The sequence below is a fragment of the Camponotus floridanus genome, unplaced genomic scaffold (genome assembly GCF_003227725.1).
Source record: "Camponotus floridanus strain SB8 unplaced genomic scaffold, Cflo_v7.5 scaffold44, whole genome shotgun sequence".
Classification (NCBI taxonomy): Eukaryota; Metazoa; Arthropoda; class Insecta; order Hymenoptera; family Formicidae; genus Camponotus; species Camponotus floridanus.
The window spans coordinates 772,570-785,700 of NW_020229592.1; the positions used below are offsets into that span (position 1 = coordinate 772,570).

At 34.4% G+C, this 13,131-nt stretch overlaps 1 protein-coding gene across 3 annotated transcripts in view; it reads right to left on the bottom strand.

The window, feature by feature from the left end:
• Window positions 1-13,131, bottom strand: part of LOC105255278 (plexin-A4) — a 402,585-nt gene continuing 389,454 nt past the window's right edge. For all 3 annotated transcript variants that reach the window (XM_025411861.1, XM_025411862.1, XM_025411860.1), the window contains 9 exons: window positions 8,655-9,386; window positions 7,227-7,352; window positions 6,550-7,011; window positions 3,237-4,915; window positions 2,944-3,157; window positions 2,684-2,867; window positions 1,885-2,595; window positions 1,659-1,804; window positions 1-968 (listed from right to left, as the gene is read on the bottom strand). In XM_025411861.1, coding sequence (XP_025267646.1) covers window positions 795-968; window positions 1,659-1,804; window positions 1,885-2,595; window positions 2,684-2,867; window positions 2,944-3,157; window positions 3,237-4,915; window positions 6,550-7,011; window positions 7,227-7,352; window positions 8,655-9,386 — 4,428 coding nt within the window. In that variant the 3' untranslated portion in view covers window positions 1-794. The remainder of the gene's footprint in view (window positions 969-1,658; window positions 1,805-1,884; window positions 2,596-2,683; window positions 2,868-2,943; window positions 3,158-3,236; window positions 4,916-6,549; window positions 7,012-7,226; window positions 7,353-8,654; window positions 9,387-13,131) is intronic.

Sequence of the window (13,131 nt, forward strand, 5' to 3'; positions counted from 1 at the left end):
TCTATATATATATATAATATATTCATATCGCTTAATTATTTCATCGTTATCGGTAATTATCATTATTTCATAAAATTCGTCAGTTCCCATAATTCAAAAAATTTCAGCTAGAATAGCGGTGGATGGAAATGTTTATTCGTTAAAAATCGCGATTGCCATTAATCCGGCACCAGCGATCGACCGTTTCTTTTTCTTTTTTATTTTTTTTTTTTAAACACATTTACAAATCATCGATCGATTATCACGACTGATTTCCTCACTCGCGCCTTTCTTATCACTAGGGTGTGTGTCTCATTATTACATATTCATTTTTAAAATCACTCACGGTGCATAAGGACCACTGCGCGACGAGGGAAAACGGTCTCGCCCCGCTTTTGCACTCGACTCGGTCGCCGAGGTATGATCATACATTTAATATTCTATTACAATGATTTTTTTTTTGATATTTTATGTACAATTATGCGGCAATGTGCTTATGATTATGGTCACACGTACAAACCGGCGACCTCTGAGAAGACTTCTCCTCGACACATATTTTAACACTTAATCGTTTAATTAAACTGCAGTTAGCTCGCGGCGTTCAACCCGGGTCGGGATTCTTCCAAGTTCACTCGCGATTTGCGTTATGCTGAGAACAACTGGCTTTTGCACGAAACCTGAGATAATCGATTACAAAGTAGGCCAGTCCTCTTCGTTCGCGCCGTCGAGAATTAAATCGGACCATGATTGGCCGCTCAGCAGGGTAACTCTTGACGAGCGGGTTTCGTCATGTGCTTCATAGAATTCATGGTACATCAGGGGTTGTCCGCCGCCATTATATTGTGCACTTGCTCGAGCTTGTACGCCAGTCTCTGCTTCTGCGAGAATTCGTCCTCCTCGAGAGTGACTATTAGTTGTTCGTTGTATTTACCCGCGTATGTATATAGTTCGTATAAAGCACAATTCGTATTAAACTCCGTTGTGTGCAACTGAAATATGATTAGACAAAAATTAGTTGATATGTTAGACAAAATTCTTATACAAGGTGTCCCTTTTTAATCGATCACCCTGAATAACTTTTTGAATTTTGAATTGTAGAAAAAAATGTTTCAGACAAAAGTTGGTATGGCTTGAAGGGGAACATAAGATGGTGCCATTAGTTTGACCTTAAAGAGTTATCTGAAGATTATGTGAAGATCACCTTCAACTTTTTAAATGGAACACCCTATATGTTTTCACATATTCTTATAGCTCATCTCGAGAGCTTTCCAAAACACTATAGTTAAGTTAGTTTTCATTAAGTACTTTCCGAATTACGAGGCTTGAAATCATTTCTTAATAATGTCAATCAAATAATCAATTCTTAATAATTTTACATAAACCGTAAAATATCTTGTAAAATATTCATTTTTCGATTATCTTACTTTAATACTTTTACGTACAAAATAATGAGAGGAATCAATTGATGTAAAGAAAACACATAGTTGTTTCGAAGAAAAAATATGTAATTGTTAATTGTGAATTACATATTTTTTCTTCGAAACAACTATATAGTTTCTTTACATCAATTGACTCCTTTTTTTCTACAATCAAAGTTAAAAATGTTATTTGGAGTGATCGATTAAAATGGGACACCCTGTACTAAGATTTATAAAAAAGTTACAAAAGTAGATAAATACCCTCGATTCTTCGGCAAGCATGGCATTCATGTCTTGATCGGATATGGCTGGCATGACTTTGATATCTGAGTAGTAACGCTCTACCCATTCTTTGTACACTGGAATGTCTTTTGCATATAATAGTTTCGAACTCGGAGAGTCCTTACCTAAAAATAGAACAGGAGAAAAAATTATATACATTTCTGAATCCTTAATCAATGCAGATGGAACAACAATAGATATGTACCTAATCTATGGTCCGACGTTGAACAGCTATCCATAAACGTCTGTGCCACAACAGATAAACACGAGTCTACGATGTTGGACTTGTGTATATCGAAAATAAAGTTTGGATTTTTTATAAGGTTAACCCAAAACCTGAGAGGAAGGGAATTGCTCTTCCACGTGTGCACCACTTCGGGATCGGATATGCCATGTTGCAGAGCTTGGTCGTCCATGAAGTCAAACATGTATTTGATGGCGAGAGGAAGCGCCGAGCCTCGATGGGCAGTGCTGAATATGGTTTCGAACAGATCATCGACAAATTTCTGAAGTGTACCCTTCGTTGCCAATAACCTTGTCAAATAGATTTCGGAGACCATTTTGTTACCACGATCTCCCTCCTTCCGCACATCGGAATCATGATGCTTGACAAGATGCCAGACTTTCATTCCGCCTTCAAGATTCTGATTGAGCGGCGAGGTAGCGCGAGAAAGTGGGGGACTGGCCGAACTGAATTTGCTAAGATTCAAGGTCTCATATTTGTGCGATTTGTCCGTTTTCTCCGATAAAATCGAGAGATTGTATATAGATGATTGTTTGGAGACTAAATTAAGCGATGCTCCATCTGGTACCCTGTAATGATTCAAAGTATTCCTCTTCTTCCATTCGCCTTCTGTCTTCGTTGTTGAATCTTCGTCGTAGAGAATTAATCTACCGGACGCACCAGTTCGCCATTCTGCAATATTTCAAGTAAAACAATATGAGAATTGTGTGATTTTACGTAAAGACATTTTTTCGAACATTCAAGCGCACAAGTCGCTTACCAAGATCAAGATCCTCCTTTCGGGGTCTTTGGCTGTAAGGGGTCGCTCGGTAGATTGTATCCAACGCTTTCTCTTTCACCTGAGATATTGTATCGCAGTCAAGAACTTTGACTGGCACGTTTTCCGTGTTAGGATCCATTCCGCCGACAAACACGGTTTGTTGGGATATCGAGACGTAGACCGTCTGAAATTTTAACGGAAACATTATTATTACAAAGCATCAATTTATTTTCCTTATTGAAGCACTAACGCTTTCTTACCATTGGCTTAAAATCAATAGATTGTCGGATCAACTTTTCTTCAGACAAAGAATATCGTGCTTCTGAAGTAATCGCATCGACAGGACCCTTATCGACTTGTTGTTTCACCGCACGAAATAGTACATATAATGGTTCACCAGCGCACTCTCTCATAAACTTGTACAAGAGAAACGTGAACCAGGCAGATAACATTTTCTCAGCAACACTCTCAGTTCTGCAAAATAAATCAACCACTTAAAATATATCCCCGATACAACGGAGCATCAACGATTGAAAGTACATCGTATACATACCGTCTTAAGAATAATTTTGGATGGCTCTTGCCTTCTGTGCACTTTTCGATAAGATCCGCCAGGAGAGTTTTCAGGATGTCTGTGCAATATTCCATCTTGCTCTGAAGTGTAACCATAATTAAACTGGCGACATTAACTCGATCTCTCATCGAGAAATAACGGTTGCTTTCGAGGGTTCGTACGAACAACAGTAAAAAAGTTTTGTTCATTATTAGTTGACCGAACAGACGTAATCCCTTCTCCTTTCGCACTAATTCTGGTCTGTCCCACTGCAGCACCGGACTATTGTCGTCGCTGGGGAATAATATCATCATCGCGTAAGTGCGATAATCGAGGAAGGGTATGCCACCGCTCGTTAGATCTCCCGTGAGATCCGTCATTTCTGTCTGCAGCTCGGCGAAGGCCTCCTTACACTCGGCGGCTACTCGCAGCTCCAGAATGTCCATCTGTTCTTGCATATTCTTCAACACTCGATTGCTCTCCGTGGATTTTCTGCGATAGGCGATAAGGAATGCTATAAATACGATTACTAAGGCTACGATCGCGGCAATCACACTGATTAGCGTGGGTTTCGACAATGGTACGTTGAGTCCGGCTGGCAGTGCATAGCTAAGTTTGCCAATGTTGTAACGAAGCGTACCGCCCACTATCAGCACTACTTCCGGCAGTTCTTGTTTATTGGGCAATCCCTGAGCGTCGATAGCTGGCGGCTGCGTCAAGGGCGGCCGACAGGTGAGCTGTTGCCGCGACAAGGATGTAACATTACAAAAGGCGTTACCAATTTGTACAACTACGTCGGATTCTTGGCAGGCGCGATCAAGATGCTGACCGTTAATTGTCAAGTAATCACTTTTATAATATTTAACTTCCTCGTCGAAGACCTCGTAGATCGGGTTTGGGTATAAAAGGAAATGATTGAAGCCGTGTTGCGAAAGATTTTGTACACCAGTGACGTTGTCCATGCGGAAGCCATACTCGAGAGAGAGCGGACGTTCGGCATCCAGTATAATGTGCTCAGGCACCTCGATAGTCGGTGATTTGCACATCATACTCTCCTGACTGTGCACCTCGCACTGTGACACAAACATCTTTTCATCGTAATAGACATACATTTGCGGGCTCTGTATGTAACCGAGATTCTTTCCAGTTACCGAAATCTTTATTCCACCTGCCGGAATCCCCTTTGGGACTTTCATCTGACCGGCCACACCGCTCTCCACGCTCTCAATCGTCGGATCGTCGACGTATTCAAAGAAGCCATCGTATAAACGCTTGCCACCGTCGAAGGACATCTTGAGCATCCCGCTTCTCTTCCTATTGCTTGGACTCGTCATGCAAAGAGCTTCGTTGGGTTCGGCGCTTATTATGGAACACGGTAGCTCATCAATGTCAGCATGGATAGTGCTGCCGGCATTCATGTAGTTGCCAGTGATTTTGATAGTAGTACCGCCGCTCAATGGTCCATATTTAGGTGATATCGAAATAATTTGTGGGTCCACGAACTCGAAATTGTAGTCAGACTCGCCGCGAAAATCCTCGATTTTTACTATGACAGGTCCACTCCTGCCTTCCTGCGTACCAGGTCCATCAACACGACAGACGATTTGTTTCGTTCGGATATAAAGCTCCTCGTAAGGTAAACATCGCATACCAGCCACAGTGACACCACCAACTATATCCTATTAAACGATTAAACATTTATTAGCTAACACATATTATTATATTAATTGATGAATTGAAAAAATTAATACGCAATAGTAAATATTCCAGGTAGAATATGAAATTCATAATGACATCATTATGATTATTTATCCCTTAAAAATTACCTAAACAAAAATGAGTTAAAGATGACAAAAAGAATCATAAATTTTTAAATTCAATAATCGCATTATATAATTTAAAAAAAATTATGTTGCATAATATAATTAAAATATACACGAATAATTAAATAAACAAGTAATTGCGTAATATATATAAAAATGATATTAATAAGTCACCAAAACATTGCCAAAAGTATATCAAATGAGATCATTATGATTTTTCTAAAATGACTTTTAGGTGACGTCATAATGATGTCATTATGAGTTTCATGTTCTACCTGGGATGACAATGTGTAATAATATTTAATTTCATAATTAATTTAAAAAATCTCTAAGTATTGTATATTTTTTATTTTAATTATCTTATTCATTTTCTAGTTTCTTTTTTAAATTTCAGTCATTATACGCAAATGACAAATGACAATAATGTATATGCAGATGAATATATATCACTTTAAGGATTTGTACCTATTTTTAAAATATTGAGAATTTAATGAAAATTGTACAGAATGTCCTTACATATGTTTCGAATCTTCAGTACAATTTTTAAATCAATTCACTAAAGCGTTCACAAGTTATAAGGATTTTAATTTGCACCGAATTAACATGTGTTCTTATGAGAAACATATAATAACGTTGATTCAAATGATAAAAACACATGAAAATAATATTCAGAATTTGTTTAAAATTTGCAAAAGTTTAGATACAGAGGAAATATTTGGTGAAATAATATTATACAAGTACTAACTGGTAAAAAAGATATTAAATATAATTCAATGATGTTAGCCGTGATATCTGTCACAAAGCGAAATTCTCTGCCAAAAGTTAATCATTTCGATTAACAAAATTCGGAATATTTCAGTAGAAATGTAATAAATATTAATAAACATCTCTGCACTGTCATCAGCTACACAGAAAAAAATATCATTCTACTGCCAAGAAAAGCGATCACTCAGTTTATTTTTCTTTTTTTAAGTAATAGTTTTCTTCCACAAAGAATATATTCTTGATAATAATCTTAAAATATACTCATCGCAAGTGTTAGAAAATTTTATTATCATATACTCAAAAGAAGAATTGATTTTCTCTTCAAGAATATTGTAAATTTGTATCAAAGAAAAATCAAACTTACTTTAACTCGTCAACTCTTGTAGTAAGCAAACCAAATTTTTGTTTTAATTTAATATTCTTGACTAAAATACTGCACTTACTAAAATTCAATATATTCAATTAAATTTAATGCTTGTGGTGAACTTATGATATATTTGCAGATATATAAACTTATGATATACTTAAAATAAATAATATTTACTTGAATACAGTATACATTTTTCTCTGTGTAAGATCAAATTGTAATATTCCACGCAATTTCTCATACTCAAAATACACCAAAAGTGGATATATTTGTCAATATTGATTTTCAGTTACTTTTTACTGGGATTGTACATATAAAACATCCTTAATAAACGATAGACAAATAAAATTTTTCTTACCCTGAAAGTCTTGCCGAGATTAATGCCGCGAATCGTCACATTCGTATTCCCTTCCCAGGGGCCCATTACCGGTTCAAACGACTTTATCTCTGGATTCGGGCAAGTCTGATTGCTGTTCAGCCACATACCAGAACCACGGTCGCACTGATCCTTCACCTCGCATCTGTCTGAGCTTTGGCACCAGCCGCAGCCGTACTTGGTCGGCAGGGCCAGACACATGCCGCAGTTGTCCGCCATGTCCCGGCATCGATATATCACCAGATGTATATTGTCCGGATTATCCAAGGGTTTGGAGCCGCCCCAGATCACGGCGAAAGGTACCGTAATGTTCGGTGCGCGAGACGTATAAGAGAATTCCGTTTCCTCACAATAGATCGTGTCGGCCAACAGACGTGCGTTGACGCTCGTGACGCGGCCCTCGATGTTAAATTGACACACGAAGCGTGTTTGTATGATGAATTGCTGAAAGACGTTCTCTCGTTAAAAACAGTATAAAAAGAATGGGGAAATTTTGAGAAAAAAATTATAAAGAATTTTAAAAAGAAGTTAAAAAAAAAACAGAAAGTTACATCGATTAGAAAAGAAAAAAATTAAGAACAGAAAAAAAAATTATAATTAATATATAAGAAAAAAAAATTATAATTAATATATATAATATATGACGGTTTTTGACATACCCCAATGATATGCACTTTAACTCGTATCGCTTTTTTGATACCAGAAGACACGAGGATCTCTTGAGATTCGGTGGCATTTATAGTGGGACAAAAACCTGGTCCACTCCTATAGCTTGGTCCCATTCTCTGAAAAATATGCGCAAGAGATTATCGCAAACTGAAGGTATTTTATACTGCCAGAATGGCACTTCCAAAGTTTTTACATAACACTATATGTATCACACACGTGTATACATAATTGAAAATTTTATTTTACTTTTGTATATCATTTCTCTTTTCCCATTCAATTTAATTATTATGCTGTTAGTATCTTTATTCGATTTTATTCCACTCGATTATTTCAAATATTACATGATATAAATCATAAAGAGACGTTCTCAGTGTCAAATTTTCATCAAAAATTATAAGCTAATTGATAATGGCACATTAATATTCATAGAGTGAACGCAACGTTTTCACTCCAAAACGAATCGAGTTGATGTTAAAATGAAATTAATGGATGCATATGTAATACAACAACAGACTTGTGTAATTTTGTTTCAAAACTAGATGTTGTAAATTTACGACACATATGAATCGTTTATCTTGAAAATGGTGTAAATTTAATTTTAAAACATTAATGTGAGTTCGTGAAATGTGGATATAAATGGACTATATCGATTTTAATAAGGTTTTTAGAATTGAATTCACACTACTTTCCTAAAATAAAATTGGATATGTATAATATAATCATTATTCTTTTTCATCAATTAAAAAAATGATATAAATACTTTTAATATATTAAATAAATATACTTTGATATGTTATATTATATGCTATATTAAATAAATAAATACTTATCAATATATTAATACATATATTATAGATATATATATCAATTACTGCAATTTCAAAGAAATATAAGTTTTAATATTAATCTTTTAATTACAGTAAATATATGTGTATGTTTAATAATTCTTATGTATATTAAAAAAAAGATATAATTATCAGGAAATTTCACCTTCAAAAAACGTAAAAAAATAGATCAGATTCATGTGTCTGTTTAAAAAAAAAATATTCTCTAAAAAAATATTATCTTAATGTATATTTTAAAAAAATTATTATATTGTTTTAATATTTTTATTTATTTTTTAAGAAAAATAATAATAGAAAATTGTGCCAAATAATGAGAAAATTATCCACATAATAAAAAAGTAAATTTTATAATATGCAATTTTTATTCTCATTAATTAGCGCAATTTTCTGATATTATTTTTGTAGAGAAAGCGGATTTTAAGCAATATAATATATATATATATATATATATATATATATATATATATATATATATATATATTGAACAACACTTCTTTGTGCAATATTTCGGATAGCTAAAATATGATATTAAAGCAATACATTTCTTTGTATAATTTTTTATAATAGGCTTACGCTGACTCCCGTGACGAGAATGTCGTTCCGACAGTTCTCCGCTGTGTCGTGCGTGCATCGATGGCCATCAACGCACCAATCGCATGGAAAACTCGATGACACGCATTGCGTACACGAGCTGTACGTATTGCAGTCGAAAAAGGTGAAATTTGTCGCCACCAAATCGGGCCCGTTTGTCATTCTAACGGACAGCTTGGCGGTGAAGTGATGTCGACCCGGAGGTATCGACGGCAGCAGATCTGTTCTCGGTGTGGTGCAATTCACGCCGTAGGACTTCCGCGAGGCATTCGTGATCAGGGTTTTATCGAGGGCAGAGAACGCGCACAGGAACTGCCCGGATAGAGTCGGCAGATTCTCGATGACGAGCTCGAGGGTCCTGGCGGTGGTGCGTTGCAACTGATCCGGGGTGACGGTGGTGATCGTCGTACATCTACCGCTCTTGTAGGAGATCCAATAGAGCGGATCCTTGGCAGCATCCTGACAATCGCTGCGCAGGTTGCATTTGTTCTCCAACGAGCACCATCCACAATATGGATCCTTGGCGCCCAGGCAATCCCAGCAAGTCTTGTAGACTGAACACTCTTGAACCTTGACCTTCGAGACCTTCTTCTCCGTCAACACGTAGAGGTGCATCAGCTGTGAGTCGAATAGCAGATCCGGATTCACCGGGGAGCCAGGATCGATCTCGAGATCACCATATTCCAATGCCAGCGTCGAACTCTCTACCACCACCTGAAACAAGAATGTTTTTTTATATAGATTGATTGGCTTTTATATAGATTGATTAAATATTGATTGATCAAATTATTTTAGATAAATGGAAATTTACGGACAATTACGAGACAACTGTAATTTTCGATAATATATAACAAGCAGTTGCGTCATAAAAAAAATAGAATTGAGTTCATTGAAAAAGGATCATTGGAAATAATGTGATCGACCAAAACTAGCCAGAATTTTTGTTTATTAATTACAAAAAAAAGTAATTAATAAACAAAAATTCTGGCTAGTTTTGATCGATTACATTATTTCCAATGATCCTTTGATTAAATGACTAGCGATATTAATATAATTACGAGACAATTGCAATTTTCGATAATATATAACAAGCAGTTGCGTCATCGAAAAATAAATAGAATTATGTTTATTGAAAAAAATCATTGGAAATAATGTAATCTACCAAAACTAGCCAGAATTTTTATTTATCAATTACAAAAAATTGTTTATTAATTACAAAAAAAAGTAATTAATAAACAAAAATTCTGGCTAGTTTTGGTCGATTACATTATTTCCAATGATTCTTTGATTAATTGACTAGCGATATTAATATAATTTATGAATTTATTGAAAAATCCTAGAAAATATTAAAGTTCCGACTTTTTCATCATACAATTTCAAATTTTGTTAAGTTTGTTGCACGATTGTATATCTCCTTGATTTTCCAATTTATTTCGATACAATTTATTTATACAGTTACAATGATTTTTAATTAATAACATTTAATTTTTAATTGAAAATAATTGATATACTGTTGTAAAAATGTAATACACGTGGTCTGATAAATTATTGAAAATGCTTCAATTGATATGCTTCAATTAACTGTCGATCGAGAATATAGAAAAGATCGTCAGTTTATAAATAAATCAGAAATTTATCGTAATCGTCGGATTTGCGCAAAATTAGAGAGACAGTCATTGATGTAGATTACATACAGTTAACAGACTTGTATAATATATTTATCGTAATGCCGGAGTGCTCTCATATTATAACGAAACGAGGATGACACGAGCGGAATGAAGAATTAAATATTCACGACAAAATTATGAACAACTGCTAGCCCGGTTAGCATGGAATAAATATTACTCCCGTTTAAATATTTATTGAATATGAATTATCGATATTAGTTCGGCGACAACCACTCATTGCGTATTCCGTTTCTACTGTCATGGAAAAAGTGGATATTTCCCGAAAAAAAATATTTCATACGCAGTCCCATCACTCCCCTGATACGTCACCGGGTTTAGTAGTAATAACGAGTATAATAATTCGGCGCAATAACACATTCGAGAGGAGTAAATTTTGCAACGACCCGCGCTATTTTATTCCCGTATTACGAAAGTAACATGAATATTTACGTCGTCGCGCGGATTCGTCCGACAAATTTCCCAGGTGGTTACCGCGTCTACTGTCGCGGGCGAGTTTTTGTAACTTCAATGCCGGCTGGTGGTCGCCGGACGTCTAGGTATAAAATTGCCGTCCACCGAAAGTAACAGCGTAGCTGCAATTTGCACGCTATTATTTTAACGTGAAGTTAAAGTTCTGCGCGCGTCGTATCTTTTCCACGGACGGACACCGGTTCGCAAGCCCATCTCTGCCAGGTGCACTTGTGCAGCATTCATTTTCTCAGACTTCACCGCGAGCCTCATTCGTGGTCGCGTGGTTAAAGGGCTGCAAATTAAATCCGTGCCCGAGACGAAGTCGGGCTTTCAATCGACAGTGAAATGATGACGACAGACGGGGAAAGAGATTCCGGGACTAGAATCGTTGGCGGGTTTAATAAAAAGATCATTCTCTCGGAATAGTAATAATAGTAATCGTCCGAACGAAGCACTACGTGGATCGCGGTGACGTTTAGTTTCGTTGTGTTTAAAGTTATTCGAGAACGAAAGGCATTTACTGCTGATTTTATAGTTATTATTATCGTCGTGAAAATTCCTCAAAACGGTTGTCACGATATTATATAGATTGTATTTTCTCGAAATCTATCAATTTTTAAATATGTCAGATAAGTAAGTTTATTTTTTAAGTCGACATATTTTGCACAGATTTAATGGTATGAATTTTTTATTCAAATTCTTCCTCCTTCATAAACGCTCGTGAAAGATTTCTCGACATTTTATATTCATCTCCGAAATTTTTCGATTCTGGATTGTAGAGATATTAAGAATATTTTGTATGTATAATTCCAGCAAAAAGTAGCTCAAAATCAATAAATATTTAAATTAATTAAATTTCGATGAATCAGATTAAATTAAAAATGGTTTTAATGAGTCGAGTTAAACGAACGATTTTATAAATTATTTATTATTTTAATAATGTTAATTTAAGGATATTTTGTATGTACAATCCCAGCAAAAAGTAGCTAAAAATCAATATTCAATATATCCACTTTTGGTGTATTTTGAGTAAGAAGTTGTGTGGAACTTTTTAATATTTATTGCGTTTTTACTAAAATATTCCGAATTTTGTTAATCGAAATGATTATCTTTTGAATTTCGCCTTGTGACAGATACATAGTTAACTTCATTGAATTATATTTAATATCTTTTTAACCAGTTAGTACTTGTATAATATTATTTGACGAAATATTTCCTCTGTATCTAAACTTTTGCATATTTTAAACAAATTCTTAATATTATTTCCATGTGTTTTTGTCATTTGAATCGTGGTTATACGTTTCTCATAAGAACATATGTTAATTCGATGCAAATTAAAATCGTTATAACTTGTGAACGCTTTAGTGAATCGATTTAAAAATTGTATTGAAGATTCTAAACATATTTAAGGACATTCTGTACAATTTTCATTAAATTCTCAATATTTTGAAAATAGGTACAAAATATCTTTAAATTTTCATCAATCATGAATTTTTATTGATTCATATTCCACAATTGTTTTGATTTTTTATCATATTTCTTTTATTGATTATTGTTAGATATAAAAACTAAAATGTGATATAAAATATGAAGTATGCTATATAAATATATATTTAGCACCAAAATTTGTGATATTTTATTATACGATTCAATAATTATAAATATTATTTATCGATTCATTTATCTAAATTAAATTTTTTTTTAATTGTTTAATTGCGATGAATTGCGACTATATTCAAAATATAATGAATAACGCTCCAAAAATAAATTTCATCGTCAATTCAAATAGTTGATATCTCGTTGAACGTATTATTATTAACAAGACTTGTTGCAAAATTATGGCGAAAATCAAGGCATATATTTTCGAAGACACATTTTCTTTGAACGACACGATGTCGTTCTGAGAAGTCTAAAATTCGATTTTGAAACTTCCATCTCACCACCAGAGATACTTCTTTCTCTTCTTAGTTTTATTTCATCTCTTATACGTTTCCCATAAGAACACATGTTAATTCGGTGCAAATTAAAATCCTTATAACTTGTGAACGCTTTAGTGAATCGATTTAAAAATTGTACTGAAGATTCTAAACATATGTAAGGACATTCTGTACAATTTTCATTAAATTTTCAATATTTTGAAGATAGGTACATAAACATTCTTAATTCCATACATTGATAATTTGTCGTAGCTTGTTAATGATAATATAATATGATAAAAGACACATATATATTAGTGGAAACAAGCCATTCTGCCGAGACAAAGGTGGAATAGTTAAGTATTTGTGTGTAATTTACAACAAATTGAATTGAGAGAGCAAAGC